The sequence below is a fragment of the Cyprinodon variegatus genome, unplaced genomic scaffold (genome assembly GCF_000732505.1).
Source record: "Cyprinodon variegatus isolate N-32 unplaced genomic scaffold, C_variegatus-1.0 Scaffold946, whole genome shotgun sequence".
Taxonomy (NCBI): Eukaryota; Metazoa; Chordata; class Actinopteri; order Cyprinodontiformes; family Cyprinodontidae; genus Cyprinodon; species Cyprinodon variegatus.
This window is the reverse complement of record NW_015151399.1, coordinates 193,048-216,541: the sequence shown is the minus strand read 5'-3', so window position 1 is coordinate 216,541 and position 23,494 is coordinate 193,048. Positions and strand designations below refer to the sequence as shown.

General features: G+C 41.2%; 1 protein-coding gene across 3 annotated transcripts in view; it reads right to left on the bottom strand.

The window, feature by feature from the left end:
- Positions 1-1,985: 1,985 nt before the first annotated feature.
- Positions 1,986-23,494, bottom strand: part of megf8 (multiple EGF-like-domains 8) — a 26,185-nt gene continuing 4,676 nt past the window's right edge. For 2 of the 3 annotated variants that reach the window (XM_015398634.1, XM_015398635.1), the window contains exons 3-44: positions 22,521-22,684; positions 22,177-22,386; positions 21,855-22,035; positions 21,494-21,582; positions 20,428-20,641; positions 20,166-20,349; positions 19,827-19,972; positions 19,636-19,746; positions 19,388-19,539; positions 19,182-19,283; positions 18,740-18,887; positions 18,233-18,396; positions 17,711-17,914; positions 17,241-17,438; positions 16,815-17,075; positions 16,573-16,691; positions 16,334-16,465; positions 16,146-16,259; positions 15,943-16,026; positions 15,033-15,272; positions 14,712-14,896; positions 13,876-14,089; positions 13,527-13,770; positions 13,279-13,411; positions 12,920-13,170; positions 11,306-11,416; positions 11,084-11,202; positions 10,744-10,981; positions 10,461-10,629; positions 10,170-10,333; positions 9,933-10,068; positions 9,617-9,848; positions 9,395-9,521; positions 9,112-9,322; positions 8,149-8,363; positions 7,866-8,061; positions 7,596-7,764; positions 6,445-6,637; positions 6,187-6,357; positions 5,965-6,095; positions 4,684-4,813; positions 1,986-4,575 (exon numbers count right to left, since the gene is read on the bottom strand). In XM_015398634.1, coding sequence (XP_015254120.1) covers positions 3,079-4,575; positions 4,684-4,813; positions 5,965-6,095; positions 6,187-6,357; positions 6,445-6,637; positions 7,596-7,764; positions 7,866-8,061; positions 8,149-8,363; positions 9,112-9,322; positions 9,395-9,521; positions 9,617-9,848; positions 9,933-10,068; positions 10,170-10,333; positions 10,461-10,629; positions 10,744-10,981; positions 11,084-11,202; positions 11,306-11,416; positions 12,920-13,170; positions 13,279-13,411; positions 13,527-13,770; positions 13,876-14,089; positions 14,712-14,896; positions 15,033-15,272; positions 15,943-16,026; positions 16,146-16,259; positions 16,334-16,465; positions 16,573-16,691; positions 16,815-17,075; positions 17,241-17,438; positions 17,711-17,914; positions 18,233-18,396; positions 18,740-18,887; positions 19,182-19,283; positions 19,388-19,539; positions 19,636-19,746; positions 19,827-19,972; positions 20,166-20,349; positions 20,428-20,641; positions 21,494-21,582; positions 21,855-22,035; positions 22,177-22,386; positions 22,521-22,684 — 8,453 coding nt within the window. In that variant the 3' untranslated portion in view covers positions 1,986-3,078. Of the gene's footprint in view, positions 4,576-4,683; positions 4,838-5,964; positions 6,096-6,186; positions 6,358-6,444; positions 6,638-7,595; positions 7,765-7,865; positions 8,062-8,148; positions 8,364-9,111; positions 9,323-9,394; positions 9,522-9,616; positions 9,849-9,932; positions 10,069-10,169; positions 10,334-10,460; positions 10,630-10,743; positions 10,982-11,083; positions 11,203-11,305; positions 11,417-12,919; positions 13,171-13,278; positions 13,412-13,526; positions 13,771-13,875; positions 14,090-14,711; positions 14,897-15,032; positions 15,273-15,942; positions 16,027-16,145; positions 16,260-16,333; positions 16,466-16,572; positions 16,692-16,814; positions 17,076-17,240; positions 17,439-17,710; positions 17,915-18,232; positions 18,397-18,739; positions 18,888-19,181; positions 19,284-19,387; positions 19,540-19,635; positions 19,747-19,826; positions 19,973-20,165; positions 20,350-20,427; positions 20,642-21,493; positions 21,583-21,854; positions 22,036-22,176; positions 22,387-22,520; positions 22,685-23,494 lie in introns of those variants that run through there. The other variant, XM_015398636.1, reaches the window with a different exon arrangement.

Genomic DNA, 23,494 nt, shown 5'->3' with positions numbered 1-23,494 from the left:
GAACAATCATATCTTATAAGATGGAGCTTGGCCATTTAAGGCTTTATATGTGAGAAGGAGGATTTTAAATATTTTGCTGGATTTAACAGGAAGCCAATGAAGAGAAGCTAGGATAGGTGAGATATGATCTCTCTTTTTCATTTTCATTAGAACTCTGGCTGCAGCATTTTGGATCAGCTGAAGGCTTTTAAATAGTTTGTGGACTTCCTGATAGTAAAGAATTACAATAGTCCAGCTTTGAAGTAACAAATGCATGGACTAGTTTCTCAGCATCACCCCTGGACAGAATATTTCTAATTTTTGCAATATTCCACAGAAGAAAGAAGGACATTCTAGAAACTTCTTTGATATGGGATTTAAATGACAGGTCCTGATCAAAAACAACACCAGGATTTTTTACTTTATTATCTGAAATCAGTTCAATCCCATTCAAATGAAGTGACTGGCTGATTAGCTTCTTTTTCAAAGATTCTGGTCCAAAGACTAAAGCTTCTGTTTTGTCTGCATTCAGGAGAAAGTTAAGAGTCATCCAGGTTTTTATGTCTTCAAGACATGCCTGTAATTTATGTAATGGGTTAGCTTCATCTGGATTTATAGACAGATATAGCTGGGTATCATCAGCATAACAGTGAAAATTATTCTGTCTAATATTTCTACCAATTGGGATCATATATATAGTAAAGAGAATTGGTCCAAGTACTGCTCCCTGTGGTACTCCACAGGTAACCTTTGAGCATGAGGAAGATTTTTCAATAACATTATCAAACTGAAATTGATCAGATAGATAAGATTTAAACCAGTCTAGTGCTGTTCCTTTAATTCCAACAAAATGGTCAAGTTTTTCTAAAAGAATATTATGGTCAACTGTATCAAATGTGGCACTGAGATCCAACAGGACGAGCACAGATACAAGTCCATTATCTGAGGCCAAGAAAATATCATTAGTAACCTTCACCAGAGCTGTTTCAGTGCTATGATGAGCTCTAAAGCCAGACTGAAACTCTTGAGAAAGTTCATTATGGTGTAAGTAATCGCACACGTGTTTGGCAACTATTTTCTCAGGAATTTTAGATAAAAAGAGAAGATTGGATATAGGTCTATAACTGACCAAGTCATCTGGGTCAAGAGACGGTTTCTTAAGCAGAGGTTTAATTACAACAACCTTAAAAACCTTAGGTACATACCCCTGTAGAGAGATAGATTAATCACATCTAAGATGGAGGAGGATATCAAAGGGAATACCTCCTTAAATAACCTGGTTGGAACTGGATCTAACATTCAAGTTGAAGGCTTCGATGAAGACAATAGTTTTGCTAACTCTGAAATCTGGCATACCACAACGGGAACACCCTGGCGTCCTCCCGCTGTTCATATAGGCCGGTGCTGCTGAACTACACTCAGGTGTGCGCTCCCCTCCCACCAGTCAAACGACAGACACCTTTGCAAGATAAACAGAGGAGACCGAACCGGCAGCAAGCTGCACGGCTCAGCAGGCCGAGTCCTGACACAGACACAAAATATACATTTTCTTAATGTACTGAGCTACTTCTGCAACAAAATGGGTTTCAATACCTTTATACTGAGGAACCACAGTAATGTATATCAGCTACCATCTGCATAATACAAAGAATAAACACAAAAGCAAAACAAGTTCCACAGACTTTTTTATTTCAGCTGAATCAGGACATTGAAGCTTTACTCAGTCTTTTTGCACAATACTGTTCCCTTTCTTTGAAATCAAACAAAAAATAATCAAACACAACAGAGGTTATGTACAAAAATAAAGCATGTAAACAAAAATCTATTCATGCACAAAGATACAAGACAAATGTTTATTCACGATGGGCTCCTATAAATAACAACAGTCTCAGTTTGAGATTTAGTTTGCCTCATTATTATTCAGTTGATGAAAGAAAACAAACACTGTTTCATTTAATCTGATAAGATAAATCCAGCAACATCACTGTCAGTTCTTTTTTTTTTTAACAATGTGTGCTACCGGCGAAATGGGTAATATTGGTCAGGAGGCCGCTGGCTCCATGCAGTGCAAAGAAAACAACAAAAAGGAAAGGAAACACTAATGCCGACACAGCACAGTTAAGTGATTCAGGCTCAAATGCTCTCAGAGCTTCTCAAACTTACATTATAAACCGTATTAATACTTAGCAATTACAATCATGTAGTGTAGCTGTTAACTGATATCTTGTAAAAAACAAAAACAAAAAAAACAGGTTTAAACAGGAAGTTTTTTTCATCTATTATGGACCAGTCCTGTAGTTTTTGATACATGGTTTTACAGGCAAGAATAAAACACCAATGCAAAAAACATTATCTCATGTCACTTCCTTAAAAGAGCAAAACAAGTTTTGAAATGTAGAACATTGTTTAACTCTCTCCGGCAGCTGCGCATCACACCTTTACCAGGAGAGTTTCAAGTGTTAGCCTGCTGACTTGCAGAAAAAGGCATAAAGTGAAGGCAGATAAGACAAAAATAACAGAAAAGGTGGATAAATATATAAAAAAACATACCCAATGGTTTATTTAACTAAAACAGGTAGAGTCAGTTATAAATCGCAAACATGGACTGATAAAGTAACCATTTCACAAGCAACGGTTTTAGCACTAATATGCACATTATTTTTCCAATCTTATTTTATTTTTTTGCACTAAAAGATTGTCGCTTTTTTTTTTTAAAGCACGTGCATTTGGTTCTAAATTTTCTTCTGTCCCATTTTCTGGGTGAATAACTTTTAATAGAGTCCGCGTTCGGTGTGGTTCCACCCCTTCTGGGATCACTAAAGGGTTATTTTGTAGAGTAGCATTTTGTAGTGCATTGCAGATACAGCTGACTTGGTCATGTGTAGTGTTGAAATATCATAGAGCAATACATCAAACAATATAAGACACTTATTTCATAATACAGTGTATGTACATGTCTGTTCAAAAAGCTAATCTTACTGAATGTACAGTAACTTTCTTTTGGACTTTGTCTTATAGCTAAGATTCTTTCAAAAAGTTCATTTATAATATTCCAAACACTTTACAAGCTTCCACATCTCTTTGTAATCTGTTACACTCTTAGATAGCCATTGTGGTCAGGTGCTGATGCAAACCCTTGCGCCCGGCGCCGCCCCCCGGATGCCCGCCCCCACCGCCGTGGCCACAATATTCCTGCAGATTTTGCCGCAGGGTAACCAGTGCAGAACCCAAACAGGCGCGATTTGGTGCCAACACACCGCCAGGTAGCTGGAAAAGGACGGTGGCCACCCCGGCCATGCCGTCCTCGGTGGGCTCTAGGGTGATCGGCCCCACCTTAAAGGAGGAGTAGGAGAAACCCATGAGTTGCGAGAGGAAAGGGTCAGAGCGGCAAAACTGCTGGTAGCCAGAGTACGTGGATGGATGGTGATGGTGAGAGGACTGGGTGCCTGCTGTGGTGCTGGCGTAGTGATGGGTGTTTAAGTAGTGAAGCGGCAGATGCTGTCCGCTGTTCCCTCCACTGCTTAAGGTGAGGTGATGATGATGATGGTGGTGGTGGTGCGCTGTGGGTCCAGAGCCTGGGTCGTGTTTGTAGACAGGTCCCGCTCTGCCTCTCTGGCCCACCACCACTCCGCTCAACTTCCCTGTGCGGGCATGAGCGATGGATACAGTGCTGCCCCCCACCCCCCCACCGGCTGAAGGTAGGTAGATGAGCTGAGGCTCCTCTGGTTCGAGGTATATGGTGAGTTTAGCAAACGGTCTGGATGCCATTTTGGTCATCTCCTGAATGTGGCGGCGCTGCTCCCGGCGGAAGTCTAGGAACTGCTTGACCTTCCACAAGAGGACACAGACGGAGAGGAACAGGAAAAAACAGGAGAAGAAAACAGAGAAGAAGACAAAGAGGTCTATGTGGGCTTGGTCCTGTCGCACAAACAGCAGGCCCTGGGACTCGCCCTGTCTGTCGCCGGTTCCAACACCTTTGAGAGCGATGTAAAAGCGGCTGGATTTGAGGGAATGCACCTCATGCGGGAAGGTGATGACCACGCGATCCCGAACTCCCCGGACGATCAGCACCGTCTGCGGCTTCCACACGGTGATGTATGAGATGAGTCCCTCGGCGCGCTCCTCTCTGATTTCTCGCTCCGCCCCCGGGGGTTTGGCTTGCAGTTGCAGGGGATTGTGGGAAAGCAAGGGACCTGCCATGTTGGATGTGGCGTTGGCGAACACTTTAATAGGGGATGGAGGAGAATCCTTGTCTGCTGCTGTCGCACGACTTGCTGATTCATCCTCTATCTTAATAGTATGAATCCCTGTGGCGCGGTCCACATTCACAATAAAAGTGTCATGTGAATTGGACACATAAACCTCCACTTCTCCAAACGTCACATCAATGGTGACCCGGATGTCCACATTTGTAAACTTGGGCTGGGCAGCAAAGAACACGGTGCGACCCTTGGGTAGGTTGCGAATGGTGGGATCATGGAAGCAGTTCGTTTGGGACGTAGGATCAAAACAGAACTCTGAATCCACGTTAAACTGACGGTAGCACTGACGCCCGTTCACAGGGTTACCATTGAATGAGTCTTTGCATTTGGCACACTGAATAAGAGAGAAAGAAAACAAATACATAAAAAAATGCAGTCACTATAACACATATTAAGAAAGAATGAGGTATAAATGCTGATCACAAAAACAGATTTTTCAAACCTGCTGCCTGTAGCAGTCTTTTCGATCATTTTGAGGACTGCTGAGGCAGGATGAGGTCTCTGTGTTGTTTTGGCAGGGGCATCCACTGCCATCTGGCTCACATGTGTCTGCATGACCATTACACTGACATCTGCAAAGAAAAGTTAACTAGCATCTAAAGAACAAGCAGCACAACAGCAGTTAAAAGTATCAATATCAAAGGTAACTATGGTCTTTGTCAGCTTTCTAGTATTTAGACACCAAATGATTCCTGTTGTCTAGCTCATCTAACTTTTCTAATTAACTTAGATCAGAGAGAAAAATACCCCCCGATGGTGCTGTTACTAAAACATATCTATAACCTGACAGGTTATACATATGCAGACCTAACATTATGCCCTTCAATAATACAAGTAATAGTGCATTGTTTCTGTTTTATATAAATAATAAAAATAAAATAAATAATAACAATAATTTTTGAATTGGAAAATTGTTTCTATGTTAAGATGATCTCATGTTACAGCCACTAACTGCAATAAACTTTGCTTAAAAGCTCAGTGTCACAATAATATTTACATAGTAAAGAATAAAAACATATATAAAATCAAAATGGGTTATGCATTTGTTTTCAGTTTCATGTGATTAAAAAACAATAAAGTCCATTTAAGACAACGGACTCTAAAAGCCACACAATTAGCAGTTCAAAGTATACATTATCTAATCTCAGCATAAATGTACATTCTCATTCTGTCCAAGTGAATAAACTAAATGATGAAGATAAAATAAAACAAGACATGGACCAGAGATATATCCGTTAGTGCAAGGCAAGTTTATTTAATTAGCTATTTATTTTAGCATCAGCAAGTCATCCCCACGCCAAGTATTAGTTGTGCTTAACCACTGAACAGGGTGGTATTGAGATGACTTGGTGACTCCGCATGCCAACCTCTGCTTGATAACAAATGGTAATGGCAGGACATTTTAAAGTGCTATACATCAGAAAAAAGCTTCAAGATTTAATACTTTAAGACAAGAGATTTTTGTTATTTCTATTTGCTTAAAAGATACTTAAAACCATATATTCTATATTATTTCACTTTGCAGTTACAGGAAACGTTTATTGACTGTTTTTCTTTAAGATGAAAACATATATATTGCTATACATGTCTACTGTTAAAAATCTGCTTAACTTGGGGGAAAATGTAACAAAATGTGAAAAAAAAAAATCAAGAGGTATAAACAGTCCTTTTGACATCAGTCAACAGGGAATCTGTTGTCTCCTGAGCACAACGTATTACTCACTTTTCACATTTCCCATGCAGGAGAAAATAGCCACGACGGCAGCCCTCACACCGATCCCCAACACTGTTGTTTTGGCAATTCACACACACTGCAGTATTTTCTGTAGGACCTTCAAACACCCAGCTCCGAATCTCAACAAAGGAAAAAAAGAGATAAAAAAACGTAATTAAACTTCCTGTTGTATTTATTTTAAGGAAATAACAGGAATTACTTCAGACTTACAAGTAAAGGGTCCACAGGGAAGAGGTGAGGGTTCTCAATAGCCTTGTTATGTTCATCCCTGGACAGACACACGTCTCCGTTTCCCCTGCAAAATTCCCGACATGGGCGGCAGGTTCCGCCATCTATTGCAGAACCCACAAATAGAGGCTTGCACTTTTCGCAGTACTTTCCCTAGAATTCAAACAAGCAAAACCACTGATGACTGCTGTGTATGGAAAAGCTTAAGTGTGCAGATGGTACACTTTTATTGACACTTACTTTGGTGTTATTTTGGCACACCAGGCAAATGTCGGGCTTGTCAACACTGACACAGTTGCTGTGTTTGTTGCATTTGCACTCAGAGGAACAGTTGTCCCCAACAAAACCAAAGTGACACCGGCAAACTCCAGGTGACACGCATGTCCCGTTCACACAACCTTGTGCACACACCGGCTCACACTGCCCAGAAACACTGAAGAGAAGAAACACAGGAGATGGAGATATGGTCAAACCATCAATATCACTCTAAAGCAAGAAGTGGTACCCTATAAAACAGTTCAATAGTATGAAAGAATATGCAGCTTTAATACTATGGCATTGGATTTCAAGCTAAGTCTGTCAGATTCTGCATTTAAATAAGTTATGACCAAATGACTAAGGACGCACCGATAACGCGATTCTGTCTGATGATCGATTCCCAATCTTTAAAAAGCCCGACATGCCGATTACGATTTTTACTAATACTAATTTATTTTTACTGCCACTGTATATACACAAGATAATTTAATTTTATCTTCCTGAAAAAACATTATTCATTGCCCATGAAACAACTACTCTCTACTATAATTTAAAGTTTAAAGCATAGACAGTGGGTGAGTTTCAGACCTTTACAGGGGTAATTTAGATTTGGTGTAAAAGATCAATATCATATCTAAGTATTGGCCGATCATTGATCTTCCAAAATTTAAAAAAATCAAGGCTGATCGATCAGTGCATCTCTACAAATGACCAATTATCTATTTTGTCTACAACGATGACTACTCTCAACTCTGCATGCCAAATGTTTGAATTGGTTTTCATAGCAGGGCAGCCGGACCTGGTTTCTCATTAATTCAATATTTGTCTGCTTATACTTTAGATAATCATTAAGTTGGACAAATGATTGTTAGATAAAGGACAGAAGTAAGGAAACAGCAACAATGAAGCAAAGGGGTTGCAGATAAAGTAACTAACTCTGTCCTAACCCAGTAGAAGTCTATATATCCTAATCAGCAACCATTATATAGATCAGTTCATATGTGAAACACATCCTGATTTGAAGTGACAGGCCTTCATGTTTTATTTTTTAGTCCGGATAAAAGCACATTTGATATGCAGTTATAGGTGGTGATATAGCAAGAAAAGCAGCTTTACTGACAGTTATTATGTACCTGTTAAGAATGTAACCCTGCTTGCATGTGCAGTGGTATCCCTCAGGTAAGTCGTGGCAGTCCTGAGTGTTGTTGCAATGGTGATGACCATTGGCACACTCATCCTCCTCTGGACAATGCAGGAAAGACCAGCTACTGTTTCTCACGGGGCAAACTCCCTCACTCACACCTAAAATGAGAGATCAATGTTAACAACTCCAAAAAAAAAATCATAGAGACTGCATTTAACATAAATAGTTTGCGAATTCCTTAAGGATTTTCTTTTCTTACTGTCAACTCCACCCTGCAAGCAGCGGCCAGCTCCATTGCCTCCGCTAATAGCACACCAGCCACACTGAGGTCTGGCAATGCATTGGGAGCACTGGGTGAGCTGGGAGCACTTTGGAGAGCAGGAGTCTCCCCCAATGAGAATTCGGCCACACTGGCCTGCTTCACAGCGAAGGGGCACAAAAGACGGGCTCATGCACTGAAACATGAAACAAATTATTTTTTTAAACGTCGGGATAACTTAAAGAAGATCAGAGCCAGAATGTATGAAGCAGTTTGCTGTTACCTGCTGGAGAGCCATACTCCACACACAGTGCTGCCAGCCCCCATCAGAGCCCCTAGAGCCCAGACAGAGGCTGCAGTTGTGCAGCGTGTGACAGGGAGGGGGACATGGGAGAGGGGGAGATGACTCCACCTGCATTGGTGAAACGTTGAGCAGCGCGTAGCTAAAACATGTCCAGTTATAGGCGGGGTTCACACTCAGGATTCGCCTTGTTTCACCTGAAGGAGGAACATTACACTGAATTCATTAACAAAATAGTGACCTGGGTTAGCCATTTTTCAACTAACTCATACACAGAATGCAGTTCATTTAAACAACAGAAACTCTTACATTCCTCTCCTTTGTATTTTGATTTTTGTACAAAATGTCAAGATTTAAAGAAACGAAATCTGTAAATCTAAGATGATCCATAACGTACATTTTGTTTAAAGAAAGGCATGACATTTACTAACTTTTTTGATCCCATTTCCTTCTTTTTTTTATTTGATTCTGGATAAAAAATTTCAGTTTATAATTCACATGCAATCCACAGGGTATTTTAATCCTACAATGGATATACAATATATATATTTCTTTCCTTTTTTCAAGGCTGCACTTTTAAAAAAGATGGAATCGTCCAGAGAGCTGTTCCAATCGAAATGTCTTTTTGTTTTACACTTGTTTAAACAAAATGACAAATAAATCTGTTTATGTCAAAGTATTAGAGTGCAGGGTAAAAAAACAATTATATACAATCCATTGTGTTGGAGGTAATGTTTTGCATTTTAGTAGATTTCAATCTGTGAAAGAAACAGAGCAGGTGGCCTTTAAACATTGTAGATAAAGTACAGCGGGGTACTTGGGTCGCCCCGGGAATGAGGCCATATGGTGTTCATCAAACTAATGTCTAAATCTAATCAACATGACATTTTCAGAAACAAACAATAATTTTCATCAAATTAAGATCTCCAGATGAAGTTTGTGTACCTGTACGTTTGAATTGGCGGGTCCACATGCATTTTCCAGATGCAGTACATTTGGGGCAGTCTGAAGCCTCACAGCTGGTCTCACTGCAGTTGCTGGACAGGAAAATCTCTCTCTGGTTGATCCGACAGTCATGCTCTGTTGTACAGCTGTTGGAGCTACTGATACAGGCTCCCTCTGGACAGTTTGCGCACCACTTGCACGGTAAAGCAGGCTGGGGAATTGAGAAAAAAAGGCTTAATGAAGGTTTTTGTAAAGGTGGTACATAGGAATTGAAGTAGGTTACCTGAGATGGACCGGAAAAGGTTTTAGGGTGACGAGCGAGGCATTCGCCGCAGGTCTTGAGTCTGCGGCACTGTTCCGGTTGATGAGGAATCGGGGAGCAGGTGGAATGTCCCATGAGGCAGCCCATTCTGGGGGAGAATCAATGTGTCTGGTAAGCTGCATAAAATGCAGAGGGTACAGATAACTTCTAGCTTAAATCATAGATGCTTTTTGTCTATGTTACCTTTCTGCGGCATCAGAAGAAGCACAGGTACCCCTGCACCAAACACAGCTGCCTGTGTTGTTATTGCAGGACTCTGGTGTGGGCAGGACGGCACAGGGGTCAGAGGGCACAGTCAGAGTGAGGAGTCTACCCAGTGTGACCCCATTAAAGCCACCAGAGAGGAAAAGGCGACCACCCCAGCTTGCCATGGCAAGGGAAACTGATTGATTAACTGGATCTCCTATTGCTGAAACTGAATAAAAGATTGAAAAAGAAAATAAGCTTGCACAATATGACATTTTAAAATAAATCAGCAGTTCAAGATTAAGAGACTTACCAGGATTTATCCAGGTGTTGCAGTTGATCTGGTACAGAGACACAGAGTTACTGTAGTCTTCTTCTTCTATCCTCCCACCCACAATGACCATGGTGTCTTTAATCATAGCAGCGGCGTGGAAGAAACGGGAGAGTGGCTGTAAAACAAAGAGATGATACAGCATTAAAAAAATGTATCTATAAAAAAAAAAATACTCAAAAGGTATATAAAAACAAAAGAACATGGCTAACTACTGACCTTTGTGCCCTGTGTGGGAACCAGAAGAGACCAGGTAAGGTTGGGGTAATACAGGCTATAGAGTTCCCCCGATGGTTCCACTGTTTCCACATGAAAGCGATAGCCTCCAAACACGTAGATGGCATCCGTCTGCTCATGGTACACTGCTGAGTGTCCATATAAACCTGACAGAGGGGGATACATAGCATCAGAATTCTGAGCGGGACAACATTTTTTTAGTTTCATCCATTCATTTTTCTTTTCTGTTCTATCCACTTTTATTATATATGACAAAAAAAAGCAGCAATAAACCTGCGGGAGGGGTTCCTGTGTGGGGAACAACTGTCCAGTTCCCTGAATGAGGGCTGAACTCCAACAGATGATGGTTGAAACCGTTTTCTGGAGAGTAGCCTCCAATCAGTAGCACCGAGTCCCGACGTACTGTTAAAGTGTGACCAGCCACCGGGGGCAGCACTGAGCTCTGTCAGACAGCAGAGATCAATGGATTTAAGTGTGGCACATTTCAAAGATCTGTTTTATATATGTATATATATATATATATATTTTCTAAATACACTTTAAAACTTAAGCTAACCTTGTGTTCTCTCCAGACCAAGCTGCTGAGATTAAGACTCCAAGTATCCATGGCAATGCCATTTTGAGTGACCCCCCCTACCACTAACATAAAGCTGTGACCACCCTCATGGCTCCCGGAGTCCAGCTCAAAGGTGTTCAGCAATGCAGCGGCGTGATGATAGCGGGCGGTTGGAGTTGTCCCTTCATCCAGAGAACCTGTCAACATCTGGGTCCATCGACGCTCCCTCACAGAATATCTAAACCAACCAGTAGGGATCTCGTTATTCCATACGGCATAAACCACATAACGAATAACCTGCTTAAAAATCACCAAATTTTAAAACATCTCAGAGTCCTACCTGTACACATTTCCGAGAATACCATCTGACAGAGAAAACCCGCCATACATCCAAAGGTTGCCCTGAGGTCCAGACACCAGAGAGTGTCCCATCCTGTGGAGGAACCTGTGAGCCTGTTTCTGTAAAACAGAAATGTTTCAACGTCAGGGAGGATTTCTAATTTATCAACTGCTCAGATTATAAAAATGTAAATTTTTTAGTTTAAATTTGTTTAGGGCCTACCATGGTCAATTGGGTGTCAAACAGAGTCTCCCAAATCAAACTGTTTGGGTCCCGAAGAACAGAACAGTCTGAGCCAGCCCAGCTTTCAGAACACACACAGACTCCCAGAGACTAGAACACATAGATAGTGATAGTTATGTATAACATGCAACAGCTGGTCCATTTGGGAAAAAAAATATGTCAGCTTTTATCCCATATAATCTAATACAGGTATAAAAACCAACCCTTAATTGGATCCAGTTTATCTAATGGATCATGTATTAGGAGAGTATTGTTTTTAACAAAAAATACTGGTGGCACAATGGTTGACATCCAAACAATCTCTTTAAAAAAAAAATGGAGCTGAAGTTTTTATTCATTTTTCTCATTAAAAGTTAATCCAGGACTTTCTGTTTCCTTGACATGAAGGCAAGTTTATTTTAGCCACCGGCTGCCATAAAGTGTTAGAAAGTGGCATTTTGGGGTCACTAAGATTGACTTTAATAAGAAATGGAAGCCAAATAAAGGGCAATCTTTTTTAGGAAAAAAGACGCAAGGAAATAACACAACTATCTAATCTCATTGTCTGCTCCAATCTTGTAAAACTTTAGAGAAAATAGTAAAAGGAAATAGGTTGCCAAATATTATCAGAAGGGTAGTAATTAAACCATAATAATTTTTAATGACAACAACAAAATAATCTATTTTAGAGAGATTTCTCACCACCCTCTGACCCCAAACTAACACGGGTAATCCAAACTTTGGGCTGAGTTTAGTTACATTTTCCAATGTGATATTTTTTTTTCAAAACAGATTCATTGGCTACGTTCACACTGCAGGCCTTAATGCTCAATTCCGATATTTTTGTGAAATCCTATTTTTTTCTTGTGTTGCCGTTCACATTTCTCAAATATATGTGACTTGTATGTGATCTCCTGTGTGAACTGCATTCATACAGCTTAAGTGTCCCACATGCGCAGCAGAGGACGCAATGACATCACAAGCAAGCGTGCCCTGTGTTTACGGAAGTAAACATGCATGGTAAGGCTGGAGCTCAGCTAGCCATCTTTCCCAACATTAAAAACAAAACTTTTAAAGATGGTTAAAAAAAAAAAAGACTGCTCTCCGCATTATCATCCACCATGATTGTTTTTTTTTTTCTGCTTATGCGTAGCTAAATGCAGAATAGTGACCTTTGTCGGGTATTAATGACTTTCAGGTCGAATGAATGCGACCTGGCCGTTCAGACACAAATTGCATTTGAAAAGATCAGATTCGTATCAGATTCAGGACCACATAGCAAAGAGGCTTTAGTCCCAATGGAAAACATTGGATCTGTGTTGTTAAGGCTGCCATGAAAATATCTGATAGAGGTTCCATATGGGCAAAAAAAATCAGATTTGGGTAACTTTTGGGCTGCAGTGTTATCGTATCCATAGTCCACATACACAAAAAACAAACAAAAAAGAGAAAATAAAAGTAAAAATCAACTGCAAATCAAAATGTTTAACCACTAGCATACCAGCTGGCAGGGTAAATGATTAAAATACAAACAAATATGTATTTATTCATTTAAAAAAAAACTTTTTGAGTTTATTTCCAAGATCACAAGATTACATAGACAAGAAGACTTACTATGTTACAAACTCCTCTTCCTTCTGTTGCTCCACAATCCTGGGGGCACATGGGTCGGTCACAGTACGGTCCCCCATATCCCTGAGGACACCTGCAGAGCCCACTCTGACACTGGGCTCCACCTGCACAGACAGCTGAGCCCTCTTCATCCTCATCCGACTTCTGCTGACATCGACGCACCCAGAAAGATGCGTTAAAGCCTTGTGACATATTTGAAGAAACGTTGGCCTCAAAGTAGACTGAGATCACACCTGTTGTTCAAAAAGAAGATGGATCATTGTTAATTCTGAATGTGCATAAACTGCCTACAGCAAAGAAGACTTTAAAAAACCCAGAGATCAGGAATGAATGATGTCTACCTGAGGTGGCCTCAACAGTGATTGGCTGAGTCCTTTTGGTGCCACAAAACGCTCCAATAAGGTTGTGATCAGAATGAACGACTCCATTTGGCAGAAAACGAGGAAGGCCATCAAACACGTAAACATAAGATGTCTGTGAAATAACATACATTCAGAATTGATCAAACTACTGGATAAAAACCTTTTTTCTGCTACAAAGCAGCTTTGACTTTAACTTGAATCTTTTCCAAAGAAAAGTTCGAACTCACATTACAGTAGGTGTGGGAGTCTGGGTGTAAGGTGAGAGCTACTGGGGGGCAGAGCTGTTTGGGTTTGCAAGGTCCAAGCTTCTCAGTGACAGACAAGACCCAAAGACAGTGAGAAAGTCCTCCTTTCCTTTCGGTACCACTCCTCCACCCCAGAGACGACGACAAGGGGATAGTCAAGGAGGAGGATGAGGAGGAGAGCAGGACGGAGCGGCCCTGACACTGCCGGTAACATGTGCCATTGTTTCTGTTTGTCAGAAAAATCCTTCAGTTAAATTCATTCTTTTATTACATAAAACAACATGATATAAGAATCACTTAGTTTTTCCAATGAAAAGTAAATCATCCTTACCTCGGGTCTCCATAGTAACCAGGAAGACAGGACTCACAGTGTGGTCCCTGGGTGTTATGAGTACAGTAACACTGGCCTGTCTGGTTGTGACAATAACCTTGGAGGGGGTCACCATGTCCATTACACTCGCATGGGACACAGCCACCACCGCCAGCCAGGGCCGAACCAAAGCTGCCTGGACGGCAGTGTTCACAATGAGGTCCTGTGGTCCAATCTAGAACAAGAATGAAAAACAATTGTAAACAAAGTATGAAGCCACACAATAACACAACAGTACCTCGCTCTTTCTTAAGGGCAGATTGCACTTCTGCAACCGCACACATCAAATGTTTCTTGGGTCTGGTTTTGAACCAGTTTTGCTGGTATGCTTCTGCACCGTAGGTCTGGAATTTCTAGGGACGCACAGTAGTTTCTCACAAAAGCGCAAGGGGAAGCCTATTCGAGAACTCACGAGAACTTCGGCAGATGGTCACGAGAACTTCGTTTTGGCAGAGACCTTGGTATCTTTATATAATTCGTCTGAGGCATCCTACTAGTGGTTGTACTTCCGAACCTCCTTAATTAACCTTTCTTCGTAATTTTCCAATGTAGTTGTTCCCCTGTTTTTAAAAATGGCGCGCCCCGGCACCGAATCAAGAAAGACGACAACACAGACAGCCGGAAAGGCCTACCAAGGACCATCTCAGCTGCTTTTTGTCTGCGCACTTCCGCTAGAGTTTTGCGCGGGTTTGTGACTGTCCAACGCGCTTGACGGTTGCAGAGGCTATGCATCAGAAGCATAAATTGGCCTTTAGGAAAATATGGACTACACGGAATCAAAGAGATAAAGTCCTCACCTTGGCATTCATCACAGATCCCAGGAGCAGTGATACAGGTGGAGTGGAAGTTGCAGCCACAGTCCACGTCGCATTCGACACCACTCAGAACCAGAGTAGCGGGGTCGGATGTCCAGCCCAGGGAACATTCACACTCAAACCTTGGGCTGCCGCTACACTGACCTTCACGGCATTCATTATAACACCTGGGGATGGGTTAAATAAAGAATAAAAGAAAGGCTACCTTCCATTAGAATGTCAAACTAAACCATCCTTTCAATGACAGAGTAAACAAACACCTAAAAGTTTAAAGAGAAAAGCGTATATATGCTTAAAACTTACGTCTGGTTGCAATGCAGCGTGCCATCGCCTGTGTATCCTCTCTCACAGTGGCACTCATACGAGGTTGGAGTGTTGATACAGGTGGCAAAAGGGTGACAGTTGTGGAGGCCTAGCCTGCATTCCTCCACGTCAGGACATGTGGGGTAAGACCAGATGGCATCTTTCTCCTCATCGTCGAAGATCTCCAACTCCATTTCCATGTCCAAAGGTCTGGGAGGGGCCGAGGTTTGAGGTTCTGGACTGAAAGACAAACAAAGAGTTGTGTAAATAGGGTTGCAACTAACAATTATTTTGCAAATCGATTCATTTTTTTTATTAATGGAGAGATAATCAGACAGGACCAGGTTCCTTAAAGAAGAGATTTTAGAAATGAAACATGGTGAAACTAAAACTTTTTCACTTGAGGAGTTCTGGATAGGGCATATTGTCAGACAAACACGTTTATTTTATCTTAAATTAAAAATGTTAATAGATTGTTTTATAATGTTGGTCTAATTACTGCTCTAACTGGGTATCTCTGTCAGGTAAAGACATCATTTAGAGCAAGGGTCACCAAAGTTTACATATGATCAATATAATGAATTGCTCTTATTAAAGCAATAAAATAAAAAGAGTGTTCTGTTTTCAGAAGACAATGAGGGCACCCCGTGTGATCCTTGAGGGCCTTTTGGTGCCCATGGGCTCCGGTTTGGTGATGCTTGATTTAGCTTCATTATACTCCAGTCAATGATTCTCGATTACTAAATTAATAAGCTGGATTGATTTCATTTGTTTAGTTAATTTACTCCTTTAAAAAACTGTAACCTGTTATTATCTATAAAGCAATTCTAGAGAATTATGAACATAAATAATATATTTTGCATAATCTACTCTATGAAGACATGTTTATGCTAAAATACAATTTAATTACTTTGCAGCTCGAGCTTCAGCCACAGCCACACTGCAGTTATATACTGATGGATCGTCCATTCCGGCCCAGTCTCCCCTCAAACACCTGAAACAAAGGAAACAATGTGAATAATCAAAGACCTAGGATTAATAAATATTATTCAGTTTTTAAATTTAAGTTCATTTAAAAACTGCTGATAATTTTTCGCTACCCTACATACTTACTTTCCAATTGTGGGATTGTTGTAGTCCCCACACCAGCCACACTGAAATGTTCTCAGGCACTCTGTACATGTGTTTAAAGCTGAACACTGCTTACACTGAGGAACTGAATGGACGCTGGTGATGAAAAAGAGAAGAGTTAATGTCACACAAAAAATTAACAGGACTGTTCATTCCACAGCTTTCTTTACCTGTCATACCAGTCCCTACACTCTCCATAGGGATATTTTGTGAGGTATGCAGCAAAATAGAAGCAAGCCTGGGCAGATTCACACCATGCACACTGACTGGAGTTGGAGAGACACTCACTGCATGTCTTTCTCCTTTAAGATAAAAATAGTAAAGCATCAACAACTGACTATTGATTCCAGAGAAAATTGTGTAACATACAGCAAGAAAAAAAAAAAATTAAAACAGTTTTCCAGCTTACTGGTTGCAGACTTTCGGACACCCCTTTGGGTCACGGATGGATCCCTCCAACCTTCCCCGCCGGCTGCACAGAAACTCTCCTTTCTTACTGGAGTTTATTTGCCACTCACAGTAAGGATCCTATTGACCAAAGTTAGCTCAGAATCAGATACAAATGCAGAATTTTCTAATTTTTAATGTAATATTTGCAAAACAATGGTCCATGAAAACAGGTTTTCTTTAAAAGTAGCAGTTATTCAGTACCTTAGTGCATGTGGAGCAGTCTCTGTAATCCTCACACAGAGTACAATGCTGTGGTGACAACAGCAGATGGCGCTGACTGTCTCCTTTGCCTTCAACCATTTCTGTCTCTGGACAGTACTGCAGGTCTGGGCCGTCTCGCAACAGACAGCGGGACAGAGACGGACACCAACCACACGACTGGTCAGAGAGGCAGGCCAGACAGGACATGTAGCCCGAACAGGAGCCTGAGCGGAAGGGCTCCAGGAACAGGAAAGAGATCTCCTTGATGGGAGAGAATTTTGTTTTGTTAATCGGCTTCAGTAAAAATCTAAAAACAATTGTTAATTGGTTTGCACATAAATCTGCTTAAAATGGCAGCATATGCTTTTTTATTGCAGGTTTGATTTCATAACTGAATATAGCCATAGCACTATTATCAGTACTTACACTCCTTTCACGTAATGTTCTGTTCCAGATCAGGGCCATTTCACTTGTTTGTCCTGAACCCGAGTTGTTAAGGTAGCCTTCAGCTTGAATAAGGTAATGGTTCCCCCTGGTCAGGTTAGAGAAAAGTCTGCCTCCATCCGGTCGCATCAAAGGCTTTAGCTCCTTTTCCTGCTGCGCTGCCCAGCGACCAACCACCTCCTTCAATTTGACAGCAAAGTTATTAATAAAATATATATTCTGTAATTTCACATAGAGCTGGGCACATTCACACCCTTATAACATGTTTTCGCATTATAAATTCTAACTTTAAGGTTTAGTGGAGGATGCTCTTTTTCCGTGTGGATCATCAAAATAAGTGGTCCTCCTAATTATTATTATTTTTTTGTTGTTATTTTTATTTTTTAATAAACATTTTGTGAGAAACTTCAAAGCTATCTTAGAGGCTATTACTTCATAATATTTGTCTTTACCATTTGGGTGGAGTTGGGTCCTGATGCCATTCGAGCCTCAAAGTGGAACCTCTGGACTCGAGCCCATATGAGGACGGTCTCTGTGGGGGGAGGTGCAGGTGGAGGTCCTCCCCACAAGGGGTGGATGAAGCCCTTGAACTGTAGGGACACATCCATTTCTGTGGTGGGGCCGAGGATGACGGAGGCGCTGCGGAGGATGGATACCTGGTGGAGAGGTGAGGTGGATGGATGGAAGTGGAAACACATCAACAGAAGCACTATTCTCTATAAACTTCTTCACATGTCTATAACTAAGTGGGAGTACAAACTAATGTCAATGCAAAACAGAGAAAAAAGAACAACATGAGCCATGAAAGAACTGAAAAAAGACTGCAGAGAAATGATTAATTAAATAAAGTAAAGTTGTAGAGGAGCAGCTGAGTCAAAGTCTCAAAGGAAGGAAGGAGGATTAGGAATAAACACAAATGTGAGGGATTACAACCAAAACCACAACAGTGAGCAGTGCAGATTTAGACTCCGTACCTTGTCAGGCTGGGAGTCGTTGCGGGGGTGCTGGAAGGTGAGCAGGTGCAGTCCCGGGACATAGTTCTCGGTGCGACAGGAGTGGAGGGAGGTTAGGAAACGGGTACGCTCCCCCCACCAGCCATACGCCCCTGAGATCTGGTCCGCACGGCACGCACTTTGCTCTGTGAGACCGAGAGGGAGAGGTCAGCACACAAGTAACACATCTGACCTCTTATTATCATACAGCAGTTTCTAATAATGTACTACTGTACTGAAATGTATTCTGTGACTTCTGTGTGGAGCGCTCTCGGGGAGTAAAATGACATGTCTACAGAAAGTACGTGATTAGACAAGACACCCACATCAGAGCCTGAGCAGCCTGTCCAATCAGAGCCGGATGCAGTCAAGTCACTCAACTCCACCAAAATCACACAATCACACAGAAGTCGGTCCCTCCCATGTCAGCTCCCAACAAATCTTTTGATCCTTCTCTTTTGCCCTCCTTCCTCCCTCCTTACGTCTCACCTGAAACTGGCAGGCAGGACTCGTTCTGAACACACCAGCCAAATTCACCAGGGGCTCTAGCAAGAGATGCCGGCGTTCCGCTGAACACCAGGCAGGACTGACAGTCTGACAGAAAGCGAGCAAGGCCCAGGCACCCTGTGCTTCCACACTGCAAACAGAGAACTGGTGTTATATAACAGAAAACAAGACAAGCATTGACATCAAGACATAGAATGTTTTTTGCAGAGAATAAATAAATGCATAAAAAGATGATTTTTGTCATTAGGATAGAAAGATGAAAGCCAGGTGTATTTACCGAAAAACCAAAATCTTAAATTCTTTTGATTAAACCTACTGAGGAGCCATTATTGGAGAGTGATGTATTTGAAATCATTGTATCTATAAAATCTACAAATCTGTTCAAAACAAAGTTGTGAAAGAAATGTTCTGATGGAGGTGTTACCGGGTTGGTGGGCTGGTACTCTCTACAGCGGCCTTCACACCAGCTGCACTCTGGGTTCTTCAGGCACATGCTTTCATCAAGCGCCTCAGCACAAACAGCATCCTAGATGAAAAGAAAGTCAAAATAAATCCCCTTCCTTCCATTTCTCCCCAACTTTCACTTCTTATTACTTATTATTCAGTTGCTGGAGCTCTTTGAACTCTCACCCTGTCGCCTCGATCACTGCTAACAAACAATGGCACTTTGTAAGCCGCAAGATCTCCTCGGGCAACACCACTGTAACCGCCAGCAACCAGCAGCACACGTCCTTCCATCACCGCGGCAACATGTGAATACCGCCCCCTCACTGCTTCCCCATCTAAAGAGGAAAACAAACAAAATAAATTGGATTGTTTGGAGGTATTAAAAGCTAAAAAAATAAAATAAGAAGATTAAAGGAAACAGCGCTACTGACTGGTTGACCATCCTCCTCCAGGCGACACCCACTGGTGGCAGCCCAGATGATAAAAAAAGATTTCCTTATCATAGCATTTCTCCTCCTGGTAGTGATTATGAACATTTCCACCTGGTAAAAAGGAGGGACATTGATAAACAAAACAAGAAGCTTAAATCAACATCATGTTTTCTAATGTTGCCGTCTCTCACCATAGACCACCATGTAGTTTCCAATGACAGTGGCCGTATGGAAAGCTCTCTCTCTGGGCCCGGTTGTTGGAAAGCGGGAACGAAACGTGGTCCAAAACCGTCTGTCTACGTGGAACACATCTGTGTTGTTCACTCGTACACTAAACCTTAAAAACATACACAACAATAGTTAAACAGTAGTAATTTATTGGTTTGTTATCAAATTATCAAAACGCTGATGTAGGTGGAGGTTTTCAATGCCCTGCTTATCATTTTCTCACTTTCCTTTAAAAACTATACAACAAACTGCTGCAACATCAGCCAAGGAAGAGCGACTAATACTTGGTGTGAGGTTTGTACCTGGCACTAGTAGGTCTGTGACCCCCATAGACCAACAGGGTCCTGGATGGGCTGTGGAACACCAAGGAGTGGCCAGCAGAGGCAGGGGGTTTCCCACCAGTGGGCTGAATCGTTTCCCATCGTCCTGAACCGTGCAAGCCGAAGCGATACAGAGTCGAGGAAAACATATCCTCCTCGGTACGACCTGGAACATTGGCAGAGATTTAGAACTCTAAACAAGACCACAATGTGAACACAGACACCAGTGAGGCATTATGATCACCTCCAAAAACATAGAGATAGCTGTCGACCACCGCTGCAGCGTGATTGGCCAGTTTCGGAGCGCCTCGTGAGTGGGAAAAGCCCAGCTGCTGCCAATCATCCTGGACAGGCCTGTACATCCAGACGTCACTGGCCAGGGATCCATTGGCTAGCTCTCCTCCAAAGATAACCATAGAACCCATGTACTGCACAGCTGTGTGGGAGTGACGAGCCACCTTACATAAGGGACAAATAAAGGAGAAATAAAATCAGGAATCTAAAATTAAGTGGTTTAAGTCTAATTCTAAGCCTTACCTATGCATCATTCTGTCTACCGCAGAAAATGCAGCAAGTTTGGTGTTGCAGATGAGTTGAATGTTCCGATCATATTGATTCTATATGTTTTAACTTCTGACAGATGCTATAAACTATGATGTTTTACTTAAAATCTATTAGGATTTGACATTAATATATATGCTGGATGATCTGATCACAAATAAAAAGCAATAGAAAGCTGAATAAGAATAGAGAAAGGTTTCTCTCTGGGAAGTATTTAGAAGTGGTGTGGGAAACTGACCTAGATCCCTACATAATAGCCCCAAAATGAGCCCATTTATTTATGCAGCAGCATAACCGCCTGAATTAGCCTGGTTAGAGAAAATGACTCCTTTGGATAGAGCAGCTTCCTGGAGGATAGTCTGAGGAAAGTTATCCTTTCAAAATTAAAATTATTTCGTGGCTCTTTGAAAAAGAGAAATAAAACTGAGGTTAATCTGTAAATGCATTTAATTTCAAGGGGATTTTTCTTATACATCAGTGAACCTGCAGATGATGATGCTGAGCTACTTGCTACTATATGATGTGATGGTATATCAGGTGGGTATATTAGATGTGATCATTCAGACAGATCTGATGGCACACTATCAACATTGTACAAAGCCGTCCCCTAATATGTAGAGCGGATGCATGTTTATGGTGGGTCTGAACAGAAAAGTGTAACACAAAACATGATAACTAAGATGTTGGAATATAAAATACTCTCGTTTGAAATATTTTGCATTCTTTTAAAAACATAACAAAGCACTTACAGGGGAGTGACCGTAAGACCTGCTTTCCCACTGGTTGGATGTGAAATTGTACTTGATCAAGTCACCAAGAGCCCTGTTCAGATCAAATCCTGCCAGTAAAAGAGAAAAAAAATATTTAATATAATAGCTACTGATATAAAACAACTATCAGAATCTTCAAGACAATTTCAGTCAGAGACAAGAGATAAAACTGAGTGAAATATAACAGACCTACAAAAATATAATGTTTAATTCATAATCTGCGCCCCTGAGACTAAAAATGATCAAAGAAAGATAACTTTAAAGTATGTAAATACGAGTGAGTGAAAGCAGAATTATGCTGAAATTCTATCAATTAGCCTCAACGATGTGTTACACCCACCTCCAAACAAATACAGGGCTCCAGTGGAGGACAGGTACACACCAGCAGAACCAGTCCTTGGAGGTGCGTTTGGGTTTCCCTCACTTACACGCCACCACCGTCCTGCTCCGTTATCGTCACGGAGACCAAGCTGACAGCTTTGGCCCAGGAACCCTGGGTTACACTGACAACGTTCTCCTTTCTGACATAAAACAAGCATATAAACATTCAAAGTTAGAAACAGAGTGAATTATTTTAGGCTCTGTCAGTAAGAACAATTTCATTAGATAAAAATAGTTTGCTAAAAGGGGTGATAAGTCATCAGCTTTCCCTTTCTCCTCACCTTGTCACATTGTCCATTCACAGTACAAGCCTGGGAACAAACAGGGGTTGAACAAGATGCTCCTCCCCAACCCTGATGGCAGTGGCACTTGGATGTAGAGGAATCACAGCGACCATGGCCGCTACAGGCTCCAGGGCATACCGAGAAGGTGTATGTTGCATTGAAGCCCAGAAGGTTGTAATTAGCATCACTGAATAGGTGAATCAGCATCTGGATGAAGAAAAATCACAGATGATGTGTACAAGTATGATCTTCTATCTATGCTCTCTTTATATATTAATTATGGCTATATAATGAAAATGCATTTCCTTGTTAGCACTTAAAATGTATTGATGTTAGGTTACCTTCCCAGACTTGGCTTCAATGGGCTCAGGCAAAGAGTTGCCACTCAGACTGGCTAGAAGTGGACTTTGGTAGGAGTCCCCATCGTATACAAATAGGTAGTCATAGGTACACTCTGTGTCCATAAAGGTGAAGTTCAACACAATCCGATGGCTGATGCTTGGAGCTGAAAGATAAACACAAAAAAATTCTGATTAAGATCATAAACTTTCAACCTTTTCAACCACAGCTAACCCAAAACTTTAAAAAGTGCCCCAAATTCCACAGTTGGTTTACCAATTTCTTTAGATTAGACCAATGGAAAGCGGAGCATAATTTTCTACTAATAGAAAAATCTGAAACTTCTTGCCTGCCTTTTTACTGCATGTGATCGATTCTCAAATGTATTAAAGTCTAAACCAGGGCTCTGCAGTCTGTGAGAATGGGACCTTTTTTTTGGACCTTTAATATTGAGTATAAAGAACTTAAGGTCAAATATATTCCTAAACTATAATTATAATGCTTTTAAGTATAGACATAATAAATGGAGACTTTCATAACATTAGCATTTTCCCCATAGAAAAATTGCAACAAATTTCCAAAACCAAATGACATTAAATGTACAATAACATTATATTATGTACATACTGTATGTAGACATCCTATAAAATAGTTTTTGTTTTCAAAACTTTAAAAGAGTCAAATAAAATGTTGGTTATATGTTGTACTGCTGAATGTTGAACCTCTGCCCAAAATGCAGCAGCTCTCACAGGCTCTAACAGATAATCATCCAGGATCAACCTGCCTTAGGAACCACCTTCTCCTCCACAGTAAGCACTTTCTCTATCTCTGGCAAAAGAAAAGGGATCCTTAAAGCATTAATCTGCCACACATTCTATTGCACATAGGTTTTTACATTTAGACCCTAAAGTTTATCTTTGGTCTCATCTGAAAAGATAAGGCAGGTTTATTGCTATGACACATTTCAGTATGGAAC